Here is a 14,692-nt window from a genome sequence, read left to right as displayed (position 1 = left end):
TTGAACGAATCAATGCATAGCTCACTGAGAGCAGGGCGCAGATTTTTAAACTCTTGAGAGCGATCTATATGAAAACATAATAATTTGGTAAAACCCCTTATCTTGCCTGGAATGGATTGGCAGCTAGCTTCTATTTCCAAAACGCCTTCTTCCCATCCATGATCTCATCTGGCCCCTCCAGGCCCGGGCGGGAGGGCAGGAAGGAAGGACCAGTTTCATCAGATGAGGCAGCTGAGGCCCAGTTGTGTCTGCTCCCTGGCAGAACCACAGCTTGCAGCTTTGGGAGCGCACAGATGGTTCAGGTTGCTTTTCTGACTGGAAACCCAGGCTTCTCTGACCAAAGACAATACAACGTTGGAGCCCTGTCCAGACCACAGCATGACCTGTGGGGCCATTCTGGGCCCCAGACGTTTAGAAGGGCATTGCTAGATGGGATGTCATCAGAGGAGAATGGCCTGAAAGGTGGTGGGGGCCCCCTCCATGAGAGGGGAGCTGACCTGAGCCGGCTGCAGCCTTCTAGGCAGGCTGGAAGGGAAGGAAGAGAACCAGTGAGCGGAGGTTCAAGAAAGACAGTTATTAAGTTCAGAATGAAGCCTTTCCCCAACCCTCAGAGCGACCCACAGTGGAGCCAGGCTGTCGTCCTGGGAAGACGTGGTTGCCCTTCCCGGGGTGAACTGGAAAAGGGGTCTGTGAACCCAGCAGGGAGGTTAAAGCGCGCTCAGCTTCTCCCCTAAGCCTGCGTGTCCTGTCTGTAGCACGGGGGTTCAGGGGCCGAGGAGGGGGGGAGTCCTAGCAATCTCCCAGAAACCCCTGCATGGATGGCGCTGGCACTTAGGAGGACTCAACAGACAGTCCTCTCTGCCTTCGTCCTCAGTGACATCTTCCCCATCGCCAAGTCGCCCGCCCAGCCCGTCAGTGAGTGGCAGGTGACTCACTCCCCGTCCTCTCTCCCTGCAGCTGCTGGACCAGGCCCACGTGCGGAAGCCCGTGAACGTGCAGATGCTCTTCTCCAACCCGCTGGACGAGCCGGTGAAGAACTGCGTGCTGATGGTGGAGGGGAGCGGCCTGCTGCTGGGCAGCCTCAAGATCGAGTGAGTCTCAGGCCTGGGGGCCCCTGTGGGGTGATGGGAGGGGTCAGAGGGGGGGCGTCCCAGGCAGGGTCCACAGAGGTTCTCTAGCATCAGAACTGGAGAATCTGCCCGTGGGCACACACATTTGCATTTGGCTTGGGGTTCGCCAAACCTAAACTCCTGGCAAGTCCAGGTCACCAGAGCTTGGAGCTGGTCCTGAGGGCTTAGCATATTTGGGAGATCAAAGGACTCCCCTGCCGATGGATCTCAGGGCTGGAGGGGCCCAGGGACCCAGGCGGCAGCGAGAAGGAGCTAAAGAAGCAGTGACCTTGTCCAGCCCCCACCAGAGCAGTACTCGAGGCCACAGAGGCCTGTCCAGCCCTGCAGTCTGTGAATGTCACCATCAACTCTGACTCATGCCCTTTCCCACCAGCGTGCCGACCCTGCGCCCCAAGGAGCGGTCCCGGGTACGTTTCGAGATCATGCCCACCCGGAGTGGCACCAAGCAGCTGGTCGCTGATTTCTCCTGCGACAGGTTCCCCGCAATCAAGGCCATGCTGTCCGTTGACGTGGCCCAGTGAAGGGCCCAAGAGGCCCCGTACAAACTTGGGTACCATGGAGCAGGCAGGGCTCACCTGTCTGGCCTGGGAAACCCACTCTGCCCCCCAAGGCTGCCTGGAGGGGGAGCTCCAGCCTCAGCACACCCCTCCCTTACTCCCAGGCTGGGCTGGCCCAACCGGCCCGAGACGTGACCCCTCTGCAGGTCCCCGGGTTCCCTCCGGGGCTGCCTGCCTCGTGAGCCCCATGGTCCTGCTCAGCCCCCTGGTCCTTCGGTGCCGCCGGATGAGTGGCACCTGACCCAGCAGCTCTGGATGGATCCAGGGAAGAAGCCGGGCTGGACTGTGTGCTGATTCCTAGCCTGCAGCTGGGACATTCCTGCTCCTCCCTCAGGCCACCGTGGAGGGGAGGGGATGGTTAGCCACCTGTCACGGCAACTCACACCCTTATACTCAAAATAAATGTTAAAAAGAGCACGATGGCACTGCACCGACTCCAGAGACTGCTGCTTCGCCTCCGTGGTGGGGACGGAGAGGGGCTGGGGCCGGGGCCGGGTCCTTCCCGAGAAGAGCTGATCTTGGGAAGACTTGCTCTCCACGTCCCAACGTGCCGAGGGCGTGGGCTTGGTCTGTGCGGCTCCAGATGCAAAAGTAGGGAGATGTTTCAAGTGAGTTTAGGAAAACTTTCTAGTATGAGGTCCACAGCGAGGGCAGGCCGCCTTGGGAGGGGCTCCTGGTCACACAGGCTTCCAGAGCCCAGGGCCCGCACGGGTGTCACAGCGAGAAGACTTCCGTCCTCACGGGAACGCTTCCACAGAGCAGGTCCAGCGGTGGCCTGGCCTCAGCTCCCGTGGGCTCTTTCCTCCTGGTGCCACCCTCCTCCTCTGGCCCCCAGGAGAGAAGGTGCCACATCGGGTGGCCTCGACATGGCGAACTCAGCCGCACATTCCCTGCCTTCGCACACGCCCTGACAGTCCCTCAGTCTTTGCCCCTGGAGATAACTCCCAGCAGACCCCATAGCTTTCCTGTAGAATCTACAGTGTAGATGGTGCTGACGGATCCCATGTTGGCGATTGTACCTCACTTTCTGAACGTAAGGGAGCAGTCCAACCTCCTGTCCAACTCAAAGCTCCTGCCCGCGGCTCAGCAGGGGCCTGACTCTGGCTTGCAGAAGGCTCTGCCCCATTCCTCCGCTTCCTTCCCTGCCTCCCAGGTGCCGCCTGCTCCTTCAGAGTCAGAGCAGCGAGGGAGGGGATTAGGAGAAAAACGACCAGGGTCTATTTCGCTGCCGGCGCTCATGCAGCACAGCCAGCGATGCCCTCTGTGTGGCGGGCGTGGAGATGCAGGCTTCCTGCACCCCATGTTCCCTGGTGCGGGCAGCATGCCCCTCGGTGCCGGCCCCCAGAGCCTCACCCATCACCCCCCACTGCCCTGGAAGTCATGATGCTTTCATGATGCTTGACCCCATTGACCTTTCCTGGGGTCCACTGCCCATGGGGCTCATACCTCCTCGTCTCACTAAACAATGGACAAGCAGCTGCCCCAGTAGCCCCACCTCTCCTCCTCCTGCCTCTTGAGGTGCTCCAGCCCCAGCCTCCCACCTCCAGGATGTCCCTGGGGGCAGCCAGTGCAAGAACCTGAGCCCATCACCTGCCCTGCTCCCAAGTCCAGGGTCTCCCAGCAGCTCTGGTGTCTGTAGCAGCCGGCGCCCGGGCTCTGGCGCACAGGGGGCCTCCCCGGGAGTGGCAGGCTCATCTCTCATCCTGAAGCTTCGCGGTTCTCTCCGGTGTTCGTGGGGCCTCCCTTGCTGCTTGCCTTGGCCTGGAGGTGCTCCACTCTCCCTCAGACACCCTGCGCCGGTCCCCAGTGAGGAGGGTGAGGGCGACATAGACAGACTTCTGCTCTGATTTCGGAGAGAGAGAAAGAAATCCATAGGTTTCCATTTCCTCGCATCTCTGGGAGGCCTGCCCGGGACCTTCCTGTTCTCAGGCTTCCGCCTTGTCATCAAGCGTTTCCTGAACGCTTCCTCAGTGCCCGGCTCTGGGCTGAGCACCGGCTCCAAAGAGATTAGAAATCAGCAGCAGCATGACCCCTGCCTATAGGTTCCTACTCTTGAGAGCGATTCCTGAGGTGTGACTTTAAAAATGCATGTGGCGTTTTTAATCAACCCCAAGCACACGTGTCTTATACCTAATAACACTTTTCCACCTGGCGTGGGTTCTGAGGAATTTTAGCAATAAAACAAAGAAATAGCAGGCAGGGGCCCAGCACTGCACTTAGTTCTCATAGGATTGAAGTTGGAGGCTGCAGCGTAGTGTGAGATGCAAGGGGGCCTGCTAGCTGAACCCCAGAACAGGAGGTTTTGGTTAGGCCGTGGTTGGCAAACTCATTCACCAACAGAGCCAAACATCAACAGTACAACGATCGAAATTTCTTTAGAGAGCCAAATTTTTTTAAACTTAAACTTCTTCTAACGCCACTTCTTCAAAATAGATTCACCCAGGCCGTGGTATTTTGTGGGAGAGCCACACTCAAGGGGCCAAAGAGCCACATGTGGCTCTCGAGCCGCAGTTTGCAGACCATGGGGTTTGGGTATATGCTCAGATGTCATCACAGGGAAGCCCAACACGCCAGGGTCCTAACCAAGGTAGGCACTTACCTCTTTCTGTGACAGCGCCAAAGGAGGCCGTCAGGAACCCAGGCTGCTTTGTCTTAAGAGCCTGTCATCCTCCACTTGTCATTTCCACCTTGTGGTTCCAGGTCGCTATGCCAGCTGCTCAGGCAAAATGTCCCCGGCCAATCCAGCAAGAAGGAATAGATGGGCTCCCTCTCTCCCACGAAGGGGACGGTCTGGGAGCTGAAAGCTGAAATGATACATTTCACTTCTGCTCACATCCCATTGGCTGGAACTTAGTGGTGTGGCCAGTAAGGGCCACACCTGCGGGGGAAGGTGGGGAAAGTAGTCATTAGCTTGGAGGACGTTTACCCAGCCAATAGTCAGGGTTTCCGTCACTATAGAAACAAGGGAACTGGGGGTTGTCTCCATAACCCTGACACACCAAGACATGGGCCACACAGGCCTAGGACGGCACTCTCCTCCATGGCGGCAAACACACCCACAGGAACTCGGAGGGCCCCTGAGCCAAGAGCAGAAAAGGGAAGTTGAGTCACACACACACACACACAAACACACACACACACACACACAAACACACACACACCCTAGTTATTCTTCCAAAATTATTCCATAAGGGAAGCCCCACCACCTGTGCAGGGGCAGAGAGAAGCTGGGCCATGCCTAGTGGGGAACTGTCCCTTGTAGCAATCAGAAATGGGAAGGAGCCTTTTCCCAGAACTGATCTTTGCATCCTTAAACTCTGCTCCTTCCCAATCTCCTGCCTCGGGGACAATCTCTGGAGCCTCAGGTATGCTCTTCCGAAAACATCCTCACTCAGCAGAAGTCTGCCCTTGGAAACTGCACTGGTGTTTGGAACCAGGCAGATGTTCCCTGGATCCCAGCCTGGTGGGAGCTCGGAATGAGAATCAAATGAGGCAAAGAATAGAATGCATCAGTTAGATCCTTGGGAGTGTCGAGATGGAGTTTGAAGTGTGAGAGAGTTATTGGGGAGGGGTGTGCCTTTGAAAAAATAAGTGGGAGCAGGAATGGTGTGTGAGCCGTCAGACCACGATGCAGGCCTGCTACCTGTGGAAGGAGAGACAAAGCAGAAGGAAGGGGGTTGGGAAGAAGAGCCCAGGTGCCGCTCTGAGGAGCTGGGGCCTGCGGTACAAAGGTTCCCACACGGGTCACCCTGGGCAGCAATGGCTGGGGCTGCCCTGGACCCTCATGGCCTCGGCTGGAAAGCTGAGTCAGGTCCTGGATGCGCTGCCGCTGCCCTCTGTGCAGCTAATCAGCACATTCTTTTCATTGAAGCAAGCACTGCTGACACATGGACCCTGAAGGCAATCCTGAGCGGTTTGGGAACTCCTCAAGGACAGAGGTCAGGCAGTTCATTCCTGCCCTCTGTAACCAGGTAGAGTATTTACCCGGTGCACACGGAAGGTCTGATGCATGAATGAGTGTGTGTGTTCAAGCGTGCACTTATATCCATGACTCCTTTGAAAGGACAAGGTCGTTCATGGGAACCCCTTCTATTTATTGTTTTAACTGTCCACCTTGTTGGGTCCCACCCTCACACATTTGAAGAGACAATGTAATTCAATATACAGTTAAACACTGCCACTTGAGAATATTTACTATGTGCCAGGCCCTAGATCAAGCATCTGCATGCAATACCTGACTTAATCCTCCCAACAAACCTAAGGGATAGATACTAATGTCACCGCTGTTACCACTGAGGCTCAGACATGTTATTTGTGCAAGACCACAGAGCCATGAAGTGGAGAAACTGGGGTTCAAACCCTTCTCTGATGGTCCAAAACCTTCCGAGCCAAAGCCACTATGATAATATGTCAGATGCTTTTGGTGGCCTAAGGCCATTTCTCCTTCTTCCTTGCTAATTGAGTCCTGGTTTCATCCGTTGTTCAATACCAATTAGTGTAAACTAGCAATTTTCAACCTTTTTCATCTCCTGGCACACATCAACTAATTACTAAAATTTTGTGAAACACACACAAAAAATGTTTTGTTTTTTTTTGCAGACTGACAAAAAACAAGTAGTTATGATTTTGATTCATTCACATGGGAAAATGATTGTTGCATTGTTATTATTTTAGTTGACAATTTAAACAAAAAGAGACCAGTGCCCCTGACTAAATAGTCAGGTATTAAAAATTGTTTTAAAAATTCTTGTGGCACACGGGCTGGAAATGACTGGTCTAAACCCATCCTGATAATATTTTCCACTCTTGCCAGTGATTTCTTTGGAAGCAAATACCAAGGAGTGTGAGTCCTGGATTGTATGGTAAGGGAGCATGTTTAATTTTGTAAGGACCTACCAAACTATCTCCCTAAGCAGCTGTACATTTCGCACTCCCACCAGCAATGCCCGAGAGTTCCTGTTGCTCCACATCCTCCCCAGCATTTGGCGTTGTCGGTGTTCCAGATTTCAGTCATCCTACTAGGTGTGTTGTGGTATCTCATTGTTGTTTTAATTTTCCTTTCTCTTGTTACATGTGGAGCATCTTTTCATATGCTTGTTTGCTATTCATATATCTTCTCTGCTGAGGTGTTTATTAATACGGTTGGTCTATTTTTAAATCAGGTTGTTCTCTTCTTGGTGAGCTTTAAAAGTTTTTTTGCACATTTTGAATACAGTTCTTTATCAAGTATGTCACTTGCTAATATTTTCTTCTAGTCTGTGGATTACATTTTCATTCTCTCAATAGTGTCCTTTGTAGATGAGAAGTTGTCAATTTTGATAAAGTTCAGTTTATTAATTCTATTTTAGATCATGTTTTTGGTATTGTATCTAAATAATCATTGCCAAGCCCAAGGTCATCTAGGCTTTCTCTTGTGTATTCTTCTAGAAGTTTTATAGTTTTGCATTTTACATGTAGGTCTGTGATTCATTTTGAGTTAATTTTTGCGAAGGGTGTAAGGTCTGTCTCCAGATTCATTTTTTTGCATATAAATGTCCAATTGTTCCAACTCCATTTGTTTAAAAAACTGTCTCTGCTCCATTGTAGTGCCTTTGCTCCTTTGTCAAAATTTAGTTTACTATATTTATGTGGGTCTGAGCTATCCCAATTTATTGATCTATTTGTGTATTTTATTATTATTATTATTATCATTTTGTTAATACCACACTGTGCAGATTACTGTAGCTTTATAATAAGTCTTGAAGTTAGTCCTTTGATGTTGTCCTTCTCCTTAAACATTATGTTGGTTATTCTGGGTCTTTTGCTTCTCCACATAAACTTTAGAACCATTTTGTTGATGTCCACAGCATAACTCAATGGGATATTGATTGGGATTGCATTGACTCTGCAGATCAAGTTGGGAAGAACTGACATCTTGACAATATTGAATCTTCCTTTCCAGAAACATGGGATATCTGTCCTATATTTAGTACTTTGTTGTTGTTTTTTTATTATTAGAGTTTTGTAGTTTTCCTTCTGTAGACCTGGTACATATTTTTTTAGAATTATACCTATTTTACTCTTATGGGTTGCTAAAGTAAGCAATATTATGGTTTTTATTTCAAATTGCACTTGTTCGTTGCTGGGATATTGAAAAATGATTGACTTTGTCTATTAACCTTAAATTCTGCAACCTTGCTATAGTCGCTTATTAGCTGTGTGTTTCCTTTCTCCTATATGGAAGGCTAGTGAGGGCTAAAGCTGACTATTTCCCGCCCCCTGGTCAGCTAGGCTCTGGCAAAACTCCAGCAGGCTCAGCTCCAGTACAAGAGTTTCCCCCGAAGTCAGGCCCGGTTAAGAAAAGCGGAATGCTCTGGGGTATTTTTAAATAGCTGCTTACCTCTGACCCTCCTGAAGCGTGAGGGCATGTGGCTCTGATTTTCCCTCTGAGGACCGGATAGGGCTCCTGGAGGTAAGCTCACAAAGTGTCAGGGCTCCTCTGGGACGGGGTCCCCAGGGAGTTTTTAACGCTCAGACTTGTCCACACTGAGCCTCCAGCAATCTGTTAGTCACCGTTCAGGTTTCTCTCCTCTGCCCCCATTCCCATGGAAGTTGCTGCTCCTACTATTCTCTGTACTCGCCAGTCCCTTCCATTCGGGGGCAGGAGCCGACTCGATGGCCTCACTTTGCTTACAGTTCCAAGCAGAGTTGTTGATTTCTCAATGCATTCAGCTTTTTACTCGTTCGGAGACAGTGGCAACGTCCAAGCTTCTTACATGCTGGAACCCAGCAGTCTGTTGTAAGCATTGCATCAGTGTTTGTTTATCCCTTCCACACTCCTTTGGGGAAGGGATGAGGATGGTCTTTATTTTACCTGTGAGGGAGTTAATTAGGTCACAGGAGAGTCGGCGCACGCGGCATCGGCGCCCAGGTAGACTGGCTCTCGTGCCTAACCCCCACGTTATGCAGCACGACCTACACAGATTCTAAGAAGGTGCCCGTGATAAATGCCACCGCAGGTTCACAAAGGGACAGGGAAGTCCACGATGCAGACACCAGGGGAAGTCTGTCTCTGCCGCGGCTCCCAGCCCTGCGGAGGCATTCTTGGATGCCGCCTCCCAGCCTACTTTCCTGTAATGACTCGTCATGTGCTCTCATTTCTGTACTGAAGAGGCGCCATGGGCGGGAGATTAAGAGTCCCTCTTCCCAGAAGCAGCCTCTTCACCCATCCTGCTTCTGGCTTTAGGCCCCCGCTTCTCTCAGCCTCGGTCTCACCTGCCTAGAAGCCAGCCTCAAGCACCCGGACTCAACCAGCGTGCCCTGGAGCTTGTCCTTGTCCGGCAACAGGGACTCATCCTGCCATCATGTCACTTCTCCAAGCAACCTTCCACGGTGGGCATTATTCACACCCCCACACCCCCACCCCCACCCCCTCACCCCACCCCCCGGTGTAACCAATGGGGAAACGGAGGCTTAGAGCAGGTTCTCTCCGTTTTTTGCTCTCATGCTAGCGTTCACATGCTTTATAATAACCTACAGCACTTCTTGGAACCACTTGCTTATCTGTCAATGATTGCCAATCTACAGGGTGGAGATAAGCAGATGTGCATACAATGATTTATTGATATCACATTATAATATATAATACGTTCGATGATATTACATGATAAGTTCGAGGTGCTTGAATTCCTTTTTGTTGCTGTTGCTGTGGTTAATCCCCACCCGAGAACATTTTTTCAGTGGGCTTTTAGAGAGAGCGGAAAGAGGAACGGAGAGAGAGAGCACGCCATCCCAGCCAGAGCTAGGAATTGAGCCTGCAACCCAGCCAGGTGGGTGCCCTTGACCAGGAGTCAAACCTGCTATTGTTTGACGCATGGAGCCAGGCTCTCTAACCACTTAGCAACACCAGTGAGGGCAAATGCTTACATTTTTCTTTTCGTCTTTTATTTATTTTTTTTACTTTATTTTAATTTTTTCTTTTTATTTATTTATTTACTTATTTATTTAGTTTTTTATGTCGTGACTGGGAATTGAATCAGTGACCTCTAGGTGCATGGGACAATGCTCAACCAATTGAGCCACACCGGCCAAGACCACGCTTGAATTCTTACAAAGTTATGCTGTGCAAAACTGCATGAAATTAGAGTGTTAACATGGCAATTTCATTAATACTGCATGCTGCCTCGGATGATCTGTGTCTCTGATTTTCACTGAATAAACCTCCACCTTCAGCATGCCTCAGAAGATGTAATCAAGGGGGTTTAATCTGGAACAGAATAAAATAATGTTGCTTATGAATTCAGATTTTATGGCCACTGTGTAGCAAATTAGCTATCCCTCATATAAAATAAAAAGTTTAAATATATTCAGACTCATTTATCAAAGTATTTCATACAAATATATTCACAGCATAAAAATTCCTTAAGCACACAGCATATAAAAGAGTGAAAAAATAGGCAGTCCCCTTCCCCATCCCTCTGGCACTCCTTTCCCCAGAGGACACTCAGGTTCTCAGTTTGGAGCATGCCCTTCCCTTATTTCTGAGCTCTTGAGGGGCGAGAGTGAGGTGCCTCCTTCAGTTCCATTGTGGGAATAACAGGCTTTTGTAAAGTCATCTGAAGGCCAGTGCTTCAGGCTGAAGACACAGTCTGTGAGGGTTGGGGGCATACCTCTACAGAAAGACTTTGGTATTTTTGTGTATGACGTTGGCCATGCAACTCGCCTGATCCTGGAAGATGTCACCTAAGTTCCATGGCCGAGATTCCACTGAGTCACACGTGATTAACGAGCCCCTACTGTGACCGGGGGATCTGTGCTTTCGGGAAGTCTATCATCACGGGGAGACGGGGGTATGGGAGTGGATATGGGAAGGTAGATAATAAAATGAGTAATCAAATAAATACAAATTCAAGTAGTGATTGGTACGGTGATGAATAAAAGTCAGGGGGGGATGTGTGTTGGGGCGGGCAGCCCCTCTAGTAGGTGATATTTGGGTAGAAACTTGACATGAACTATGAGGTCAAGCCACCTGCAGATCTAAAGGACTGAGTTCCAGGAACACGGGCAAGGCCGTGAGGTGGGAGATGTCCCGGATGTGCAAACAGAACATAAAAGGAGCGATGTTCTGTAGTGGAGCAGGGAGGGCGAGAGTAATCAAAATGAAGACAGAGACGTGACAGAGCCTTGCAGGCTACAGTAAGGACATTAGCTTCTATCCTACTTGAGATGGGGAACCCAAGGGGGGTTTGAGCAGAGAAATAACAGGATCTGACTTGTATTAGAAAAAAAAAAATCTCTGAATGGAACTTGGTACTTGGTGCAGCCACTACAGATAACAGTATAGAGGAAAAAAACTAAAAATAGAACTACCATATGATTAATTTGTGTATCAATCCAAAGAAAACAAAAACACTAACTTGAAAAGATATATGCACCCCTATGTTCACTGCAGCATTATTTACAATTGCCAAGATCGGGGAACCATATAAGTATCTATCAATGGATAAGGAAACTATGGAATATTATTCAGCCATAAAAAAGAATGAAATCTTGCCATTCAAGACAACACAGATGGCCCTCCAGGGAATTAAGTGAAATAAGTCAGCCAGACAGAGGCACGTAGCATATGGTCTCTCATATGTGGAATATAAAACAGGCAAATGAGCAAAAACAAGGTCCTAGATACAGAGAACAGATTGATGCCTGCCAGAGGTGGGTGGGCGGAGGGGTCAGCAGGGGCAGGAGTAGGGGAAATGCGTGAAGGGGGGTCCAAAAGGTTAAATAAATAAATAAATAAATAAATAAATAAATAAATAAATAAATAAAAATCAGGAAAGTACCCTCTGGTCCCAGCGGGCAGTCCAGTGAGACGGCTACTGTAACCACTCAGGTGAGAGGTGATAGTGACTTAGACCAAGATGGTAGCAGCGGGCTGGGTGAGAAGTGGTAGAGAAGGCAGAACCCACCAGACATCCTGAGGGACTGGATGGGGATGTGAAGAACGGAGTCATCCAACTGACGCCAGCACCGGTCAGCCTGAGCAAGTTGGTGACTCCCGGTCTCAGGGAACTCTGCCCTTTTGTTCTCCCTCCACCAGCTGAGCCCTGGGGGCTGTAAAGTGGAAGTTCTTTATCTTCCCCTCCAGGCTCACTCGGGCCCCCCTCAGCCGCCTCTCCGTGTCTGACTCCCTAACTACTGTGCTGGGTTCCTGGCCTAAGCCTAAGCATCGTCACTGGTCCGGGTCCCAGGTTCTCAGAGCTCCACGCAGTCCTGCAAAGAAGGAGCAGATTTCAGGGGAAAAGGGAGAATGGGGTCCAGCTGGGCGGCTAGACCAGTCAGGGAGGACTTCTCAGATGTGCTGGCCTTGAAGGGGGTTAAGATTTCCTCATTTCAGGCAAAGGGCCTTGGACCCTGGCAGGGAGAGACAGGAGAAGGGAGGATGTGTTATTAAACCTGAGGGCTACGGGGCTGGAGAGGCAGGCGGACCAGGACTGGGAAAAGCCAGACGTTGACTGGCCAGAGTTAACTTCAAAATGGAGCAGGAAAAGGGGCCTTGTGGCAGATTACATTTTCTAAAAATAGGATAGCCCTGATCCCACATGCTAGTCCAGACTCAGTCATAAGGTGGAACTAGTTCCCTCTCTTCTCCAAAGGCTGTCCTTGGAGACGACGCTGATGAACACCAGGCAAGTCAGGGATGTCACGTGGTTTCTGATGCATCATGCAGGACCACCTGGCTCCTGCCTGGCTCAGGCCTCAGGACACTCACTTCAGACCCAGCCTCTGTGCTGTGAGAATGCCGGGCCCCAAGGAAAGGTCTCATGTAGGTGGGCCCGCTGAAGCCCCACTAAGATTCCTGCCACCAAGCAGAGTCAACTGCCAACCATGTGAGCAAAGGAGCTTCATGGAGCTTCAGCCCCAGACACGGAGTTACATCGAGCCTTTGAGCTGAGGCCCCAGACAATGAGGAGCTGAGGCAAGCCATCCCAGGTCTGAAATCCTCACTCATAGGAACGGTAAGTGGATGTTTTATACCACGAAGTTTGGGATGCCTGACTGCAGGTAAACTGGCAATCAGACATCCCTCTCACAATCCAGGACCACTGGCTCCTAACCGCTCATCTGCCTGCCTGCCTACTCACCCCTAACCGCTCTGCCTGCCAGCCTTCTCCCCCTTGCTGGCCTGATTACCCCCAAAAGCACCCCCCACTAGCCCGCTCACTCCCAACTGCCCTCACGTTCTGGCCTGATCACCTCTGTCTCTGCCTCAGCCCCGCCACCTGGCTTTGTCCAGAGAGACACCCGGAAAGTCTCCTGGAAGGTCTCCCGATCTAATTAACTTATTACCCTTTTATTAGTATAGATAGTAACTGGAACAAGCTCTAACACATGTCAGCCTGGTGATTAATTTCCCAGTGTCATTAATTTCTCCCTATTATTTCCAGGGTTATCAACTTCTAAGTAGGCATTATACATAGGCATTAAATTTAATTATAGCTTCTTCTGTAAATATTATTTTATTATTGTTCCCCACTGTGCTTGGCTGGTGCCTGTTTGTTGAGGAAGCAGACACCCCACCCAGGGCAGGGACAAGCCTTGTGATCTGTTTAAGAACAGGGTTTTCTCTTCTCAGTGCTCTCTCATAAACCAATGATGCACCCATGCATCGTGAAGAAAGAGAACCGGAGACTCCAGATGACTCTGGAGGGAGGAATGTGACCTGAGATAAGGAGTTATCTGCCGTCTGTGACTCCCAGGTCAGTCCTGTCCCAAAACAAGCCCCTTTAACTATCCGTGCGTCCATCAGTCATCTGTGCATCTATTCAGTCAACCACAACCATCTTGAACATCTACTATGTGTCAGGCTCCACTCTGCGCACACAGGGGTGCATAGCCTCGTAGAGTTTACATCCTAATAGGGAGCCAGACAGAGGAAGATAAACAAGCAACTAAATTACTGGCAGGCTGTGGTAAGTGCAATGAAGGGAAGGCTCAGGTGTTGTCCTGGGGAATAGCCGGCCAGGAAGGCCTCTCTGCGGAGAGAACGGTGTCCATCCACCGAGACCTGAAGGAGCCCAGCATGGAGCACCCGTCTGTGAGCAGGGGAAACTGAGTCTGGCTGGATCAAGGAGAGGAAGAGTATTAAAAGGACATCAGGAAATGCTCAGACTAAGCGGTGAACTTGAATGATCAGACTTAGGAAGTGGGCGGGTGCAAAGAGTGGCCATGCAGCCAGCATCGCTGTCAAAACTGCACCACAAAAGCCTGTGAGTGAGAAAACACTGCTTGGCCTAAGAATAACATGGCACTAGAGTCCATTATGGCCACCAGAACCACCCCCAATATTCCCCCAGAATGGAGTCCCCATTTTCCTTACTGCTTTTTGCCACCAGCTCCCAATTAAAAATTCCAGGTGAACCCTGGCTGGTGAGGCTCAGTGATCACAGGTTCGATTCCCAGTCAAGGGCATGTACCTGGGTTGCAGGTTAGATCTTGGCCCTGGTTGGGGCACATGCGGGAGACAATCAATCCATGTGTCTTTCTCACATTGATGTTTTTTCCCGCTCCCCACCTTCATTCTCTCTATATATAAAAAAATTAAAAAAAATTAAAAAAAATAAACAATGGAAATATATCCTCGAGGGAGGATTAATAAAAAAAATTCCTGGTGAAAACTCTGGCTGAGCCTAAGTCACATGGCTATGCTCTTGCTGCAACAAAGCCTGGGAACTGGGGATGAGACTCCTAGATGGGCAGCAGTCTTCTCAGGACTATGAAGCAACAAGCGTGAAGAAGAAAGCCACCAACAGCCCAGGAGCAGCACAGGCAGCTTGAAGGAGCGAGGTCTCCGATGGCACTGCTGAGCAGCTACGCCAGTCGATAGAATGTCTAATTCTGGGCATTTTATTAAATAAACAAAGGTCTTTAGAATTTTAGCCACTCCCTACAGGCATGCCTTGTTTTATGGCACTTCACTTTACTGCGCTTCGCAAATGTTGCAGTTTTTAGAAATTGAAGGCAAGACCT

The 14,692-nt window shown here is 50.2% G+C and overlaps 1 protein-coding gene across 1 annotated transcript in view; it reads left to right on the top strand.

The window, feature by feature from the left end:
- TGM3 (transglutaminase 3) overlaps positions 1-2,115 on the top strand; it is a 37,098-nt gene extending 34,983 nt beyond the window's left edge. Inside the window, exons 12-13 of the mRNA XM_084886883.1 lie at positions 958-1,091; positions 1,504-2,115. Coding sequence (XP_084743009.1) covers positions 958-1,091; positions 1,504-1,651 — 282 coding nt within the window. The 3' untranslated portion in view covers positions 1,652-2,115. The remainder of the gene's footprint in view (positions 1-957; positions 1,092-1,503) is intronic.
- Positions 2,116-14,692: the final 12,577 nt, after the last annotated feature.

This window comes from Pipistrellus hanaki (assembly GCF_964339955.1).
Source record: "Pipistrellus hanaki genome assembly, chromosome: 6".
Taxonomy (NCBI): domain Eukaryota; kingdom Metazoa; phylum Chordata; class Mammalia; order Chiroptera; family Vespertilionidae; genus Pipistrellus; species Pipistrellus hanaki.
The sequence above is the reverse complement of the archived record's forward strand: the minus strand, read 5'-3'. Positions and strand labels throughout refer to the sequence as shown.